The sequence below is a fragment of the Astyanax mexicanus genome, chromosome 14 (genome assembly GCF_023375975.1).
Source record: "Astyanax mexicanus isolate ESR-SI-001 chromosome 14, AstMex3_surface, whole genome shotgun sequence".
Taxonomy (NCBI): Eukaryota; Metazoa; Chordata; class Actinopteri; order Characiformes; family Acestrorhamphidae; genus Astyanax; species Astyanax mexicanus.
In genome coordinates this window covers 9,490,805-9,509,691 of record NC_064421.1, presented here as the reverse complement: position 1 = coordinate 9,509,691, position 18,887 = coordinate 9,490,805, and the positions used below count along the sequence as shown (strand labels likewise).

Below are 18,887 nucleotides of genomic sequence, written 5' to 3'. Positions count from 1 at the left end.
CCACGCGAAGTGCGCTACTCGCCGAGCAACATGACTGAACCCTCCCAGCAGCCAGCAGAGACGTTTCAGACTTCCATGTTACTCACATGTTCATTCACTGGAACACAAAGCAGGCCTGTCCTCGTCTGAATGCAGGCTGAGGCTGCGGCTCGGTTAAAAACCCACTGACCAATTTCCAACATACGTCACGTAGAGAAAACTCTGTCATCATGGCTGAGATGAAAGAGCGTGTCCACACGAGCCCCCGCTGGGAAACTCTGGCCACCCACAATTTAAGAGGAGACATCAACCCGGAGAATTAATGACAGGCCATCCCTAAACAACACCGGCATCCCCAAAGCCATGAAGCCTCGGAAATGCATGCATTTGTAAATTGTGCACTGCCGCTCTGCTGCTCTGTAATATAAAATGTTTATAGTATAGAGCGACTGGTTTGTAGGAGGGGGTCTGCTCAGAGACCTCATGCTGGATTGATTAGAGGATTTTCTCTGTCCTCACTAAAGATATACAGTAGATGTATTGTACTGTCTGGGCTAAATGCATCACTTTAACAAGGTACAGGGTGTTCCAACACATAATTGCACAAAAAAAAACAAAAACAAAAAAAAAACTCATGGCTAATGCCTTTGCAGCATTTCATACAATATTTATGCTTCTAAATCTAAGAGAATGGAAGCTGTATTGGCTTTTATTGCAGTGCAGCCTTAATGCAGGCTTTTATACATTTTACATTTTACTCTGTCTATGGATCGCTGAACACAGCGCCAATTAAAGTACTGTGAAAGCAAAAGCAAAAGCACTAAAGTCTTATCAGACTAGATCAGACAGCCACGTTAACAAACTACTAAAAAAATACTCAAGGCAAAACTTAGTTAATCAAACTTTTGCTGCTGTTTTAACTGAAAACCAACCACAAATCAGATCTGCTTACACTTTATTTGGATGGTTCATTATAAACGCCTCATAATTGCTCAACTAACATTCAGCTAAATGTCTATTAAATGCACCTTAACCCTAAGTCGAATGTACAGGGGTTGGACAATGAAACCGAAACACCTGTCATTTTAGTGTGGGAGGTTTCATGGCTAAATTGGAGCAGCCTGGTGGCCAATCTTCATTAATTGCACATTATTGCACCAGTAAGAGCAGAGTGTGAAGGTTCAATTAGCAGGGTAAGAGCACAGTTTTGCTCAAAATATTGCAATGCACACAACATTATGGGTAACATACCAGAGTTCAAAAGAGGACAAATTGTTGGTGCACGTCTTGCTGGAGCATCTGTGACCAAGACAGCAAGTCTTTGTGATGTATCAAGAGCCACGGTATCCAGGGTAATGTCAGCATACCACCAAGAAGGACCAACCACATCCAACAGGATTAACTGTGGACGCTGTACGAGGAAGCTGTCTGAAAGGAATGTTCGGGTGCTATCTATATTTTAAAAACTTTCCAGAAGGGTTAGCCTCCTATGTTACATGTTATGTTACTGAAAACAAGTAACATAATAACGGTTTGCATCACAACCTTAGTAGAATGTTTCTTACATAACATTCCCAGACAGATGTATACTGACATCATGGAAAGGTTAAAAGTAACATTGCAAAAAGTAAACATTAAAACATTGACCAAACGTTCTTTGAACATTAACACAACTTGACATCAAAACAACTTGACAGATGAAACGTTATAAGAATATTAACTGTAACGTTCAGAAAATGTTCTACTAACCAAAAAAATGTTAGCTGACCTAAACCAGATGCAAACACAGGACTCTAGACTTGTTCCTTCGGTGTTTGGATTTGCAAAATACCATATAATGCATTTTTATTAGTTTCTATCGCTAAGAATGCTAAATTGAGACAATGCTAAAAATCTTATAAACTGGGACATTACTGTAAATATCGGACATATTATCAGACAAATTAGAATCGCCATAAATCACTGATAAATGATTGACAGACCTGTTGTTTTAAACATCAAACAGTGCTTTTAAATAGTGCACAGTTACCAGAAAGCCACAAATTGGGTGTGACATTATTCCCGGTTCTGACATCCGACTTCTGAGGTAAAGGGAACGCAGCATTATTTATTTATTTTTTAGCAACCAGAAGCTGAAAGCTTGGCACAGCGAGGTGGATAAACGAGTTTGTTCTATCCTTTGACTGACTGTCTGAGAGATTGTTGTTCTTTCATTAGTGCATTAGTTTCTCTTAGCTGAATCTTTAACAGGGAATTCCACAGATTTTAACATATTTCTGTGTAATTAAATGTTTACGTGGTAAGAAAAGCAATTTAGCAGAATTGTTGAAGGTGTGAAACACTTACAGTGCATTAGCGAAAGTGTTTAAATTAATGCTACCAGTTTAAATGACTGTGAAAGCTCCTTCTAATGAATGCATTTAGTTGCACCAATTGCTCTACTCTTTGTAAAGCAAAGTAAAGTACTGCCAATAGAATATGACTCTCTAAAGCAGATAAACATTAATCTATTGTCACAATGCCTAATGCCAGGTGTAGGTTAAAAGAGGTATTTTATTTTTTTATAATTTTCTCCCATTTTCCTACCTATTTAGCTGCTACTCAGCTGTATATCCACTATCACTAGTGATGCCACAACACAAGATGGGTGAAGACTAGCACACACCTCCTCTGATACACGTGAAGGCAGACTCCGCCTCTTTTCAAACTGTTGCTGATGCAGCATTGCCGAGTAGCATTACAGTGCATTTGGAGAAAAGTGAAGCGACTCGGTTCTGATACATCAGCTCACAGACGCCTTGTGTTGATTGACATCACCCTAGATCAAGGCCAATTGTGCTCTCTCTCAGGGCTCCAGCAGCTGATGGCAAGCTGCATGACCAGAATTCGAACGATTCAGCAATCTCCTGATCATAGCGGCAGCACTCGCTTTAGTTCGCTGGACCACTCTGCACACTTTTGGCATGAGTTGAGTAGTTGGGGGTGAGGTGGATTGGGAATTGGTGTTCAATCAACATCCTGTCATTATAAACATTTTTTGTCACCAAATGCAATCAAATCAGCACGGCAATGCTCCAAAATACAGTCGAAAGGGTACATTGTTTGTGCAGTGCTTATTATTGTACACTACATGGACAAAAGTATTAGGGCATCTGCTCATGTTATTTATCCTGGTGTTGCTGGAGTAACTGTCTCATATAAGCCTACTGTTTAGATAAGCCCTTCTACTAGATTTGGAGCGTTGCTGTGAGTATTTTATTGCATTTATTGCCCAACAAGAGCATTAGTGAGGTCAGGATATTGGATAATCACCAGCCCACCTCATCAAACCTACTCCCCAACTCTACTGAATCCCAAAATACTGAACGGAGCTCCATTATTTCAGAGAATGCCTTAATTTCACTGATATACAGCTCACTGCTGGGTGGATATTTAACCTTTATCTGCTTCAGAGCATCCTATTCTATGGAAAATACTTCTCCACAGGGACTAGGCAAGTCAGCACTGTACTCATTAGAAGGGGTGACCTCAAAGATTTAGGCATACTGCAAAGTGTATAGTGTATAGTGTAGTCCAGCAGGACTATAGTTAGCTTGGCATCTGTCTTCGATTCTTTTTTTGACCCTCTTTTAGTTTAGCCTAGCTTAAAGCCTTAGCTTAGCTTAGCTTAGCTTAATTTTAAAACAAACACGGCACAGTGATCTCCTGTGAACTCTTGAACAACTGAATGTCACTATTCATGGTATGCTAAGCTGTTAAAGTATAAAGTGTAATCTTACGATGTGATGCCTGATGTGATCTCAGTGAAAATGTTAGGACAATTAATGGAGGCAGATTAAAGCAGAAAGACAGCCTACAGTAAAGTGCCGACGACTGAGAAGAATGCCGTCAGCCGTGTTTTGACAAGCTGCGTCTCACATGATGTATCTGATGTATGATGTTTCAGTCACGCCAGTTCAGGAGCAGTACCTTGAAGGCACCTTGAAGTTTTCCACGCCACTGAATCACAAAGAAGCTCACAAAGAGAAGGTGCACAAACATCACTGGCCTTTTTCAGCGGCAGCTTTCCTTCGTGCCAATGTAGGCTGTTTATACTAACTACACTTTAGATATGTTGTATCTCTACACTGAACAATGGCCTATTCTGTATAATATTGAATTATTGGAGCAGCTTGGGCCTGTAAAGTGGGTTGAAAACAATTACACTGGGGGAAAATAGTGTTTGGCTGCTTTTGAAAAAACACTGTTTCTGCCCTACATTCTACTTTGTTATGCCCGGATGTGAGACAAGCATTTGGGCCAGAACTGAACCAATGTAACTTAAGCTTGGCGTGTGGTATTTGGCCTGGAAATGGCCTGAATGATTTTTGCTATTTGGGTTAGACATGAGGATTTAAGTTCTGTAATGATATTTCTCAGTGCATGTACACTGTTACCCAGAGTATTCTCTTATTTCTCAGTCTGAGCATGAGTGAAAACAGACCTTGGTAGACGAAAAAAGTGATTTAAATATTGTATTTATCTTCATCTTTTAGCTGATGTTCATATTGCGCTCAATATGATAAAAAAAAAGCAGCAGCATCAGGGTTTTTTTTTATCATTTTATTTCTAATATTTATTTTTTCCATTTTCTCCCCAATTTACACAGCCAATTACCCAACCCACTCATTAGGACTCTTCAGGACTCATCAGAACTAGTAATGCCCCAACATTAACAGGGTGAAGACTAGCACATGCCTCATCTGAAACTGCCTCCTTTCGAACTGCTGCTGAGTAGCATCACAGCATGCTTGGAGAAAAACGCAGCAACTCGGTTCTGATACATCAGCTCACAGACGCAGCCTTGTGCTAAGTGACATCACCTTTTGGAGTGATGTGGGAAGAGAGAGAGTGCCATCCACCCACCCAGAAAGAGCAAGGCCAATTGTGCTCTCTCAGGGCTCTGGCAGCTGATGGCAAGCTACATGAACAGGATTCGAACTGTCGATCTCCGGATCATAGTGCCAGCGCTTAGCCTGCTGGATCACTCAGAGCTCTAGGGTAGGGCATTAGGGTTTTATATGGTGTTAACATCACGGTTGCAAAGCAAAATTGGATTCCTTTTAACTGATAAACCCACTGATCAGATTAAGAACAAATTCATATGTTCTGTAGAAATCAGGTTATGAACTGCATGTAAACACACTCAGTGCTGCAGACATCTGCACTCCTGTACTGGGACTGAAAGGCCAAGGCTTCCTGAGGTCAGTACTCCCAGTATGGACAGTGTTTCCATTAGAGCTGGACAGCATCATACTGTACAGTAAGTGCCTTCTGATCTAATAATGCATAATAAATTATAACACAGTGACACAGACAGTAGGTAGGGAGAAAACTGTGTATCTTTTTTTGTTTCAATATCGATTCTATACAACAAAATGAAAATTTGTTTATCGGTTGAAAGCCAATAATGATCTGACACCATTGTTGAATAAATAAACTGTTACCTCACATTGTGGGAGGGACTTAAGCCACCAGGACTTAATTATAAAAAGCTATTAAAGAAAAGTTTGTGTTTATTTTTGGATGTGCATAAACTCTAAAACTGCTGATCATTATCTACATTAAAACAGAGACTATAAGACAAAGTAAGAGACCAGTACACATGCACTGAATGGCTGCTATGGGATTTGGTTTTAATGCCCATAAAATTAATAAATTATAGCGAAATTTCTTAGCTGGATTAATCTGACATGGACTGATGACAGTCTAATGGCTCCAGTTTTTTTAGATAATGTAAGACTTGCTTATTGTTCTAACATATGTTTAATGTCCGTGGGTTACTCTGATCTCTTATGAGTAGTTATGAAGCTTATAATAGTGAGTTAGCCGCAATGCTAACAGCTGGACTCAAAAGAGATGGAGCCATAAGGCTAAGAGATACAACAGCTGGTCTTTGCAGGGTGTGATTGTTTTTTTTTTTTGTTTTTGTTTTTTTGCTGGATTACTCACTAATAGTTGATGACAGGCTGAGAGCACCCAATACCTGATCCAGCTAATTTTCTTAACATCAGGATACTCAATATCCAATCATAATATTGGATAGGTGCACCCCTATTTATAATCATTTAAAAAGCAGTCAAACACATCTAGAGAACATTATGTCCAGAACATCAAGTCCAGAACAGTCTGTAACTGATTCATAAAAACTATTATTTCATTGATTTTATTGATTATAACTGAATTTATGCAGTGTTGGTATTGGATAATATCTGGTTTTGGTTTGCGGGCCTAGACAAAGTTACTCTATCAAGGGAATGACCCCTGAATCTAATCTGGCCCATGTTTTAGTTTCCCACCAGCTCTCTGTTTTAAAGGAACAGGCTTTAAATATTTGTTCTGAGCAATTAGCATTTATGTGGCATTTAAGCAGCGGGGTGTGAAGTTGGGATTTTTTCCCCTTAGAGAAAAAAGAATAAAATGAATCAGGAGGGAAACCTTTTACACATACAGTACAGGCCAAAAGTTTGGACACAACTTCTCTTTTTCAATGCCTTTTTCTTTATTTTCATGACTATTTACATTGTAGATTCTCACTGAAGGCATCAAAACTATGAATGAACACATGTGGAGTTTTATGTACAAAAAAAGGTGAAATAACTAAAAAATATATACTGTATATATATTCTAGTTTCTTTAAAATAGCCACCCTTTGCTCTGATTACTGCTTTGCACACTCTTGGCATCATTCTCTCAATGAGCTTCAAGAGGTGGTCACCTGAAATGGATGGTTTTCCAACAGTCTTGAAGGAAGGAGTTCCCAGAGGTGTTTATTAGCACTTGTTGCCCCTTTGCCTTCTTCACTCTGTGGTCCAGCTCACCCCAAACCATCTGGATTGGGTTCAGGTCCGGTGACTGTGGAGGCCAGCTCATTTTTTGTTAAGTACATAAAACTCCACATGTGTTCATTCATAGTTTTGATGCTTCAGTGAGAATCTACAATGTAAATAGTCATGAAAATAAAGAAAACACATTGAATGAGAACTTTTGGCCTGTACTGTACACACACAGATGCAAACACGTGCATAGAACTCCATATACTGGATATTTAACCTCTATAGCAGACATTTACAGGCTTGCACACACAGACTTATACAGAGCTGTGATAAAAAAAGCCTCATGAAATGAAAGATAAAAACAGGGTGATTATCATTCACTGCAAAACCTGGTGCCACTGTGGCAAACCACATTCTGCTTCATAATTGGCACCAAAGAGACAAATACAGTTCCTTACCCAACCGGCTGCAGCTTCCTGGCATGCTATATTTGGAAAGGAAGGTAAACTTCTAGGAAAGCACACACACACACACACACACACACAATAACGCAGAAAGTATCTGTCTCCATTCAAGCCTTGTCGAGGTGGTGAAACACCAGTGACAATAGAGGCTCTCCAGAAGCAGGAGGTGGTTTTGTTAATCAGCGTTATAACAACATCACTGCCCTGTATTGTTAACCTTGTGGCGGGAGGAAACGCAGGCTGTGTACTATACTGAGACCTCGTTAGTCCAGATTCATGCTCCTAAATTGTGCACACTGCTGCAGGCTACACTTAGAACCGTTTCCACCGCATCATTAAGGTTTTACAGTCACCTGCAACTACTACTGTACACTGAACACACCAGCGCTGGAAACCATACGCCTGCTCTCAAGGTGCTGCCTTGAGAATTAAGTCAACTCTATACATGACTTATCTGTGAACTGTATTTTTTATATACTGTAAGTGGTGCTAGAAAGTTTGTAATCCTTTTAGAATATTCAATATATTGTCAGTATAATTTTGACCTAAAACAATCAACCAATAGGAATAAAACTTGAGTAGTGAGTAGTTGTGCCAGACTGTCATGAAGTGACTTAAAATGGCAACAGAATGGAGTCCCACTTTTACTTGGTGGAAATGACCAATGAATCTGTGTGTGGATGCACAGTGATCAGTGCCAGGATCAGTAGTTTATTGTCATGCATCACAAGACCAGAATAAATAAAATAGGGCCCTATTTTAGTGATCTATAACGCATTGGTCACTTACGCATCGTGCAGGGTGTGTCTTTGGTATCGTGAGGGCGCAAAAAATACGCCTTGCGTGGCTCAAAAAGCGCAAAAGGCATGTACTAATTCTCTTAGTTAATCTTGGGTGTGTTTTGGGCGTAACATGCAACAAACCAATCAGTGTGCCAGTTGTTATTTTACTTTAAGAGTCAGGTGAGCTCTGACTTTGTCGCGTTCGTATTTTAACAGCGTGATGCTTTTATGCTTCTCAGCAGAGAATACTGATCTGCGTGTTCACGCTGTAAGAGTACACCAGCAGCTCATTTAAGGCAACAGCAATATTATTTTATTCTTTATTCTGTTTATTGTTGAGTTAAAAGTTGGGTTTGCCCTCTGCAACAGGTCTGTGTGTGTGTGTTTAACAAGTGTGAGGTGTACACACGCATACACTTCTGCATGGCTAAGATAGGATTGAGTGGCTGACTGCTGACTGTTGTCAGGGTTTTAATCAGTCAGTAGAGCTCCTGTTTTTCCTGCCACCAAGATAAAAAACATGCCACATATATACTTACGCCCATCAGTGTAGATTTATTCCTAAACTAAAATGCAAGGCGTAAAAATAGACTGTTGACGGGGTGTAAGGAAGCAACAAACATCACAACGCGCCTTGCACAGGGTGTACAATAGTGCCCCTAGTGTCCTGCAGCCACTGGCCCTACCTTTACTCCGGTGCACTATTTCAGTAGGACAATAATCATCCACATACTGCTTCTGCTGTCACAAGAGCTTGCCTTGAAGACACTGATAGTTTGCTTTTTTTTTTCAAAGAAACGTTTTTAATCATTTCAAAATATTACAATCAAACATACAAACATCAACAATTATATATAACAAACAATTAAACATCAAAATATATAGATTTTGAAAGATAGAAAGTTCCAGTTGTTACCTTTTTGTAATTTATAGTCCAGAGTTCGTATGCGTTTTAGTTCAGTGATAATAAGTTTTAAAACACAGCCGCTTGATACAAATTGTTGATCGATAGTCGTGCGACATCTAGTGTTCCACAGTTTTAGTTTTACAATGCAGAAGGTTAACTATAAAATGTATTTTTTTTCTGAATCTGACAGTTTATTGTTTTAAATACCAAATACTACAGTTTTTGTATTGATTGAACATGAAATATTAAGAACTTTTAATTTATCCCAGACTTCTTTTGACCTATAACATTCAAATAAAAAAAACAAATGTAAAGTTTCGTCACTGAAGCAGTTTGGCATCAGAGACTGAGAGGTGTTTACATAACAGCTCCATTATGCTACTGCTCTCACTGGGAGCCTACGTACAGAGATCAACCAAGAGATATCACGCAACTTTTCAGATACTTTTCAGCCATGGCCAGACTTATCCCTGATTGAAAATATGTGAGATGCTACTGGACATGCAAAATCTACAGGAACTGTATGATTATTCAAGCTACATGATATATACAGTATATATACACCATACACTATAATGACAACTAATGAAGGTATTTATGCTAGAGCCACTGACTCATTAACAGTGTTGGGCACGTTACTTTGAAAAAGTAATTAGTTATAGTTACTGGTTACTTCTCCAAAAAAGTAACTGAGTTACTAACGGAGTTACTCCACTATAAAAGTAATTAGTTACCAGTAACTAACAGTTACTTTTTATTATTCGCCCGTCAAAAAAAGGAAATCAATTATGCATTTACTATTATTATTAGAAAAATAACAAACGAAAATAAACCCAAAATGTCGACAAAAATATAATCTAACAAATTTCAAAAAAATAAAACGAAATTCTCCACACAACCAAAGAAAATTACTAAAACTTGTAATACTGAAAAAAGCGGAAAAACGCGTCTGGGGATGAAATTTAACAAACCAAGCCACACTCAAAAGAAATATGTATATATAAAACAAAATAATGGACAAAAACAACAATTTAATGCCCGTTAAAATGGTATTAATATAACAGCTTCACCAAAAGAGAATAGAGCTTAGATCATGCCCAAAAAATCCGACCCAGCCGGAGCCCGTGCACATTCTGCCCAAGCCCGAACCATAAACTGTCATTATGAGCCTGACCCGATCCGCCCCATAAACTGTCTGTTTTCGGGCTGATTGAATGAGCGAAATATAATCAGAATTATGTTAATTAACACTGTAACATAGAAGCATAGAACTATTATTTAATTTAAATGATTTTTAAGAACAGCTACACACAATGCTGCAAGTCAAACGCGGAGGCGTTCACGTGCGCCCAGAGCTACGTGATTACAGTTTTCATTTTTATTATAGTTTAATTTTATTTTGGTTTTATTTTTTCTGTTCATTTTAGGGTGGGCTTGCTAGCGCGAGCGCTTTACACAAGAACTAACGGACCACGAGTGCCGCGCGCTCGGCACAACAACTCCCGCTGTACAACTCCGCTGTACAACAGCGCTTATAAATAAATTAAACACAAAAATGAGGGTATTTTATCAGTAATTTCAGTTCGTTTTAGTTAGTTTTATAAACACAAAATACAGTTCGAGATAGTTATGTTTTTCCTTTTAATTACCGTTTTTATTAGATTCAGTTAACACAAATGTTTTTCACTTTCAATTTTCGCTATTTCGTTCGCTTTAGTGAACAATAATTGGTTACTTAGCAACATTGTGATTATCACACCAGAGCTTTATATAAAATAAAAATAGGAGCCTGATTTCGGGTCGGTCCTCAGGTCAGGTGGGATTCGGGCAGAGAATCTAAGCTCTAAAATAGAAAGCAGCAGCACCACAAAAACCGGAGCAGCTAAAAAGAGCTTAACGTCCTTAATTCGGAACTTGGGCTGTCCACGGCAATCACTGAATTGATTAGAGCACGCAAATCGTCACAATTGTGCCTCACTTCACCACGCCAAACCACAGGCACAGCGGCCAGAAGCTCAAGTTCACCGGACAGAGGAGGGGTTAACCAGGGCAAAGCGAAATAAAAAAAAAAGTTCATAGAGCTGCTAAAGTAACGTGCAGTAACGGGGTGTCGGAAATGGTAACGGCGTTATAGTTACAGCCATAGTAATTAGTTAGATTACTCGTTACTGAAAAAAAGTAACGGCGTTAGTAACGCCGTTAGTTTTAACGCCGTTACTCCCAACACTGCTCATTAACTGAGCAGAATGCTGCCAACAGTGTTATGACAAGTCAGTTCCTGTGGTGCACGCCTGTCTGCAGCAGGTCTCACCTATTCTGGTATTCTGGCTATGCATTGTATTCTGCATTGTATCTGGATACATTAGTGACGAATGAAAAGCACATTGGGTGTCTAGAGAACTGAGATGATGGTTGCTCTGCTGCTTTGTGTTTTCTTTCTTCACTTTCAGCTTGTTTACCCTTTTTTTAACATGGTCCCCCACAGCCACCAATAGCCTGTTAAACTACCCATGAAGTTCAGAGAAGAGAAAGTGAGAGGGTGTAACAGAGAGAGAGACAGAAAAAGAACAAGGGATATAGAGAGAAACTACCTACTCAATTCAATGGCCTATTTTATTAGGTAATTTTTGGAGAAATTCTATTGGTCCATTCTTAAAGAAATGTTGACACAGTCTAATGTCGACCTTACACCTAAAGATTTTCAAACGATTTCACTGTTGCAAACAAATTTCAGGATAAAATGACGAGACTCTTGCTAGAGCCGAGTTGCGATCCTTCAGTGTAAGGTGGTTTGGATTGAAGATTTAATTCAGTCTTTTTCTCGTTCTGGAGTTCAGATAAAATCAACCGTGTTTAATATTATCATAGTCATATCATAGTCTTGAGACTTGACTCTCACGCAGCTAGTGTCGTGAACACTGTCAACAACCAATAGGAGAAGAGCTACGGGAAGCCGCAAGGAAATAATATTGTACCTGACTGTTTACAAACGATTTAAAAAAGAACACATTTTGCAGTTAATGGGCCTTATATGGTTCTTACTTTAATATGTACTGTATTTTAAACGCAGGTATCACTTTAAAGTTATTATATTTAAAGTTATTTTATTGTGCACTACTTTGTCTTATTGTGCAGTTATTGTTATTTTTAATACAAACAAGTTTAATAAATAAACATTTTGCAAGAATTATGTTCTTTGTTTCGTTAATTCTATCTGTGATTCTTTGCTACACAAGATTGTAGCAAAAAATCGGGGAAAGAAGCTTACAGGCAGAGTTATACACAAAATCTATTATATAAAAAAATATCAAGACCTAACAAAAAATGGCAAAAAAATAAATACAGTGTGATAGATCACAGTATTGATGTACACATTATTTGTAATTTAATATGTAATATGTATTGTATGCAAACTCCACCAGAAGCATGATGGAAAAAAAATCTCAGAAAGAATCTTGCTGCAGTCTTGCAGTTAGTGATCCCCAGTCTTTGCACAATATGTTCTGTTTCTGGTCTTTAGATGTGGGAGAGTTACAAACTTTACTCTGTTAAAAGTCTTTCCAAAGTCAAGTCATATAGTGTATATGGACAGCATAAGGGACAATTGGTTTGTTGAAATTATGTAGGAATAAAAAAAATCAACAAAACATTTTTTCATTAGACAGCAATTTAATTAGACAGCCGTTTAATTTCCTTTTTTTATACAAAAATTATAATATTTTATTTGGGTTTCATGGAGGGACGTAGGTAGGCCTCTTCTAGCCAATCACCGGTCATGTATTCATCACGTTGGCCACGCCACGCCCCCTCACCTAGCAACCGCCACAAACAGAGGACCTGATTACCCCAGCACTGAGGGGATATGGAGGAGCTGCTAAAGGCTGTAAATAAACGGGTTTCTGACTGAAATATCGCTGCTAATCTGACGGAAGATGGTAAAGCAGACTATCCAGATCTTCGCCCGGGTTAAACCGGCAGGAAAAGCCCCGGCGGTGAGTGCTCTGGGCCGCAGGGCTGCTGAGGGGCTGCCGGTGTTCTGTCGAGTTGCGCTCCCCATCATAACGTGCTACTGAGCGGCTCTGCGCATGCGTGAATTCTCATTTATTCTATATATTTTACTACTTTCAGGTGTTTTTTTAATAATTTAGTTTTTCTTGGCAGCATTATACAAGCTGAGATCAGTCACATTTTTTTGCTTGAGTGAGATTTTTTAGAACCGTATAAAAAAAAAAAAAAACAAGACAAATATAATAAAAAAATAACTACAAACGGGTTCTAATCACCCATATTTCTCTAACTTCACCCTGATACAACGATTTATACTATTATTTAGGATATTAAAATATCATACCGAGAATTCTACAACGAGCATGTTTTATTTTTTTCTTTCAAATACGCATGGGTAGCACGGTTTGACAAGGTCACACAAATTGACAGAACACCGGTCAGCTGCTGTCAGTGCATTAAAGTTGACCTTGCTAAGTTAGTTAGTCAGTTAGTTAGTCAGTCAGTCAGTTAGTCAGTCAGTCAGTCAGTCAGTCAGTTAGTCAGGTAGTTAGTCAGTCAGTCAGTTAGTCAGTTAGTTACTCAGTCAGTTAGTCAGTCAGTTAGTCAGTTAGTTAGTCAGTCAGTCAGTTAGTCAGTTAGTTAGTCAGTCAGTCAGTCAGTCAGTCAGTCAGTTAGTCAGTCAGTTAGTTAGTCATTTAGTCAGTCAGTTAGTCAGTTAGTTAGTCAGTTAGCCAGTCAGTTAGTCAGTTAGTCAGTTAGTTAGTCAGTTAGTCAGTCAGTTAGTCAGTTAGTCAGTCAGTTAGTTAGTCAGTTAGTCAGTCAGTCAGTTAGTTAGTCAGTTAGTTAGTCAGTTAGTTAGTCAGTCAGTCAGTTAGTCAGTCAGTTAGTCAGTCAGTTAGTCAGTCAGTTAGTTAGTCAGTCAGTCAGTTAGTCAGTCAGTTAGTCAGTCAGTCAGTCAGTTAGCCAGTCAGTTAGCCAGTCAGTCAGTCAGTCAGTTAGTCAGTCAGTTAGTCAGTCAGTTAGTTAGCCAGTCAGTCAGTCAGTCAGTTAGGTTAGCTGTTAGCTAACTAACCTAGCTAGCGTAGCTAGTTAGTTAAGTCCGCCTTATAGCTACATGTCTGTTCACCATATATACAAAATATTAATTCTCACACGTTATAATATTAGTAATATATTCATTTGTTTATTTATTTTATTGATTAGGTTTCTCAGTGATCCACTGCTCCATAATATGTAGAAAAGTGTCTCATTCTCCTGACTGATGTGCTTTATCTGTCCTGCTCTTCTCAGGTGTACTCTGCGGATAATGAGGAGCAGGGTGGAGGCAGACTGGAGTTCGTCGTTCCGAGAGATCTCGCAGATGGCTTCGTTAACAACAAGAGGGAGAGCTACAGATTCAGGTACAAATTAACATCTATATCTGCATATCAGCCTATATTTTTATTGAAAGTATCACTGGCTCTAAATGAGCTTGAAAAATGTAATCTCTTAATAAATTGAAACCTTTTTAGTATTTGCCATTGAAGCTCTTGCATTTCCTGAAATATCATGGCCATCTGTCTAAAGCTGGAGCTAAAACATCTGTTTTACTCTATTCACGGACACTCATGCTTACCCAGTGGCCAGAGCAAATTTAAAATTCACAGTTGTAAATGCTAGCGATGGATATTGCCAACCACAGGACTTGCTTCAATGAAGTTCTATAGTGAAATATTCTATAAATTAGGTGATCAGCCATTGGTTAAAATATCAATGAGAGGTCTTGGTACTGCTCAACATGGCATCTGTTTACAGATAAAGTCCTGCCCTTCATTAAAAAGAGCCAATCAGCTTGCTTATTGCAGGTGGAGGAGGGTCAATGATATTTTATGCTATTAGAGGAAGCCAAAGTCTCAGCAACCAGATACACTTCACAATATTGCTGGGCAGTCTATAGGAATAGAGACTGTAGGGGTGTGCCATATCGTATCGTACACAATAATATCACAAACATTTTTAAACATTGTGAATGGTATTATACCCTGAAATATGGTGCCAAATCACCCACCCCTAATTATCACATCAGGGTTCTACTTTTTTTTACTGTTTTTCGCAAAAGAAAAATTCACACTGTTCTCATTTTCCATTATATATCTACTGTACAGTATCATTTATTTTACTTTAATCCTGGATATATGGAGATATTTGGAGTGCATTATTATTAGGATCATGACATTCTGGATCATTGACTTCTGATACAAATCAAATTCTTGTATTTTTTAATATCTCAGTTAGGTGTGTGCCATATCATATCGAATACAAAAATAAAATGTCATTTTCATTTTGATGCAGTAGTTTATTTTTGAAATATTTTTTTTTTATTCAATGTTTTGTTATATCGTTATATCAAGAGTATCGTTATCCCGAAAATACACTGAAATATCGTGATATTTTTTAGGGCCGTATCGCCCACCCTTAATTGACTGTGCATATATACTGTACAAGTGACTCTGGCAGAAATTAAATTCCCTTTGGATCAAGAGGTCCCACATGAATATCCCACAGGTTAGGGTAGCATTCTTTAGCCCTAACCATGAGACACGGCAAAAGTCATGGGACACAATACTAGTAACTTTTCATGGCATTTTATTGGCATTTTTTATACTGCTAGTGAATGTAACAGTTGTAGAAGTAGACTTATAAGCAGAAGTATAAGCAGACACCCTATTTAAAAATATCAATACTCAATTTTAACATTCCGCTTTTTTATTTCTCTATAAAAATATTGATTCATAAAATTGTTGTTTTTCACAGATTGCAGCCCTACTGAAATATAAATTCAGATTTTATCAGTGGACAGATTTGAGTCCTTTTTTCTGTTTCATTTTCAGATTCCAGAAGGTTTTTGATCAAACAGCCAAGCAAGACGACATTTTTAAGATGATTGCCAAGCCTGTAGCTGATAAGTGAGTATGATACCCTATTCTTTGGCTGTGTTCATACATACAAACAATCAAATCTAATTTTGGTTTACATGGTATGTACAGTACATTAGCCGCAGTCAAACCAGAACCAGATCTTCTCAATCTTTTCAGGTCTGATTTGGACCATATTTACATACCAGCACGGCCATTTTCGCAAACAATCGCAGATCAATTGCTTGCCTAAGTAGCAATAGCTTGGACAGATTCACTCAAGCAAGGAGAACAAGCCTGAATTGTGTATTACAGTCTGCTGTAGCTCGTGTGCGTGTAATCACCGGGTCTACTCTGCCAGAGAGCAACAATTACACAGTGTTTGACTCTACATGACCAAATCCAGTGTGTAGTGCTGTGGGCCTGTATTATTCCACAGCCTGAATGAATATTTAGATTAGCGAGCGGTCATCATGTTCTGATAGCGTCCGGTCCATAATCACTGCTATTTCACACCCAATCACATCACGCCAGGGTTAATTAAGCTAGACTCGGGGTTAATTAGGTTCGGCCTTCAAGCTAGATGTCCTTCAGTGTGACGCAGGTCCACAAGCTGAGTTTGTGAACTTGATTTGGGATGGTTTATTACAGATGTCCTCGCTGAAGGGCAGACTGGGTTTTTAGAGTGGTCTAGTGTATTGTAAGGTGGTGTAATCAGAGAGGAAATAACCAAATCACTCCATACTCTTATAAAAATCCCAAATCCCAAATTTCATGGAAAAAAACAAACAAAATTATTTATTTTCTAACCTATTACACTAAAAAAATCTCTATATTATTTGCTGATGTATTCCACTTTTTCCCCAAAGACAGCATTAGGCCTGTTGAATTTAGTGCGTAAAGAGTTGCTAAAATGGTACCAGTAGATATGTTCTATAAACGAGGTGCCCAAACAATACTTAAAATGTCAATGAGGGCCCTGTTTTAGCAATCTATAGCACACCGGTGATTGATTTAGGGGCATGTCCTGTGTCTTTGGTATCATAAGGGTTGAAAAAAATACAGCTTGTGCAGCTTGTAATACGCAAAATACTCGTTTTTGGGCAAAATGTGAAATAAACCAATCAGTGTGCCAGTTGTCTTTCCTTTTAAGAACCAGGTGAGCTCTGACTTTGGCACGTTCATATCTTAAGATCGCTGTGCTTTATGCGTTTCAGCAGAGGAGACTGGGACAGCAATATTATTTTATTCTCTATTCTGTTTATTGTTGATGTAAAAGCTGGGTTTGCAAAACATTATTTTCACTTTCAAATCATAGGAGCAGCACACCAAAACCTCAACGTATATTTATATTTGACAATATTTGATTAACTTTACAGGTCCTTACTCCTCTTAAGTTTATTTAACTAAACTGAGTTTTATATCTGTAGCCTATATGTAGCCTGTTTTTGTGCCGTGCGTCTCCAGCAGCCAGCTGCATTTTAGAGCGCTACACGAGACTTTAATTAATGAATTCATATATTTTCTGTGTATTTCTTGTAATGCTTTCTTGTATTTTCTGCATTTTTATTAATAACAGACTAATAAACCTAGAGTTTAAAAGGTTAAAGTTGTTTTATGTAATAATCGTTATTTTTACTTTGGTGCTCTTTACTTTAGTGCTCCCCCTACAGTCCAGAATTGTAGTTTATTCTTCAAGCCATGCTGAGAACACACTTTACACATGCATTTTTGGACAAGCTTAGAAACAGCATCTGTAGTAATTGAAGCATGAATAATATTGCAAGATTTTCACAAATATGAAACAAATATGGATTATGAAGAATTCTCACCAGAACTGCAGCTCCATTTCAAGTGCATTAATAGCATTCTCTAAAAACTGAAACCACTGAATGGGTTCAACAGAAAATGTGGATTTTTTTTATAGGTCTTTATTGTTAAATTGCAACTGTAATGTCTGCTCAAATAGTCCAGCTCAAACTGCCTTTGGAGCAGTTCCTAGCATTTCTCCACTTATCCATGTCAGTGCTCTGATAAAACGAAATTAAGTAATCTTATGTAGACTTCTTTTCTGCTTTTAACATTTTTGTATCAATTAAGCTCAGGTTGTGACCTGCGTTTTTAAATGGAGTGTTGCGAGCTATCTAAGTGTGAAGTGTGCAGGAAATTGTGAATGGTGTCTGGCCTGGTGAGGACCACACAGGCTTGATGGCTCACATGGTAAGCTGAGCTGGTACGCGGACAGTAATGAAGGAAAGCTGTGATTCTTGGCCTGTCCTTAACCTCTAACCACTAAATGGAGCATTGGCACTGCATGCCGCACCGTACCAGTCAACCGTCTGCATTTCTCTCGCTTCATCATATTAAGAGACTTGGAATTCAGAGAGCTTGGAGTTTGTTGGTGATGTATTTTACTGGTAATTTGTTGGATAAAAAGGGGATTTTGATTGCTGCCTGGATTGTGATCAGCTTTGTGTTAACTGGTAGTTTTTACTTGTGGTCTAAATGTAAGATGGATTATCCAACTGTAAGAAGTTTGTAGGTTGAAGCTTTTTTTTCTGCAGGTGTGAAAACAGTAATCATGCTTGGATGCAGACTAAAAAAACTGCAGTTGACCCGCAAGAAGACTGCTTTTTGGAGCCATTTGTTTGTGGTGAGAATGTTCAGGTGCAGTTTAACCTGATTTATTTATATTAATCCTAATTCCTGTCTGTTTCACATCAAGCTGTTTTCACACTGAACGTGGTACATGCAGTATTTGCCACTTATGTGCATGCAACTCGTTTAGTAATGTGACAAACCGTGCTAAAAATCCAATTCAAAACAACATGTTTTCAAAGCAGGGTTATTATCGTTAACGAAAACGACAAAATAATGAAAACTAAAAGTTAACTGAAACTAATACAAATGGTAATTAATTTATAAGTGCTGTTTCCTCCACTCAAGCTGTTTCACAGCGGGCAGTGTTGTGCCGAAATCCAGGATCCTGCACCTCATAAAATAACCCAACGTATGAAAAAAGAATAAAATGAACACTA

At 38.3% G+C, this 18,887-nt stretch overlaps 1 protein-coding gene across 3 annotated transcripts in view; it reads left to right on the top strand.

Moving 5' to 3' along the window:
• The first annotated feature begins 12,766 nt into the window (after positions 1-12,766).
• Positions 12,767-18,887, top strand: part of kif6 (kinesin family member 6) — a 130,382-nt gene continuing 124,261 nt past the window's right edge. For all 3 annotated transcript variants that reach the window (XM_049463498.1, XM_049463497.1, XM_049463495.1), the window contains exons 1-3: positions 12,767-12,939; positions 14,246-14,355; positions 15,826-15,900. In XM_049463498.1, coding sequence (XP_049319455.1) covers positions 12,880-12,939; positions 14,246-14,355; positions 15,826-15,900 — 245 coding nt within the window. In that variant the 5' untranslated portion in view covers positions 12,767-12,879. The remainder of the gene's footprint in view (positions 12,940-14,245; positions 14,356-15,825; positions 15,901-18,887) is intronic.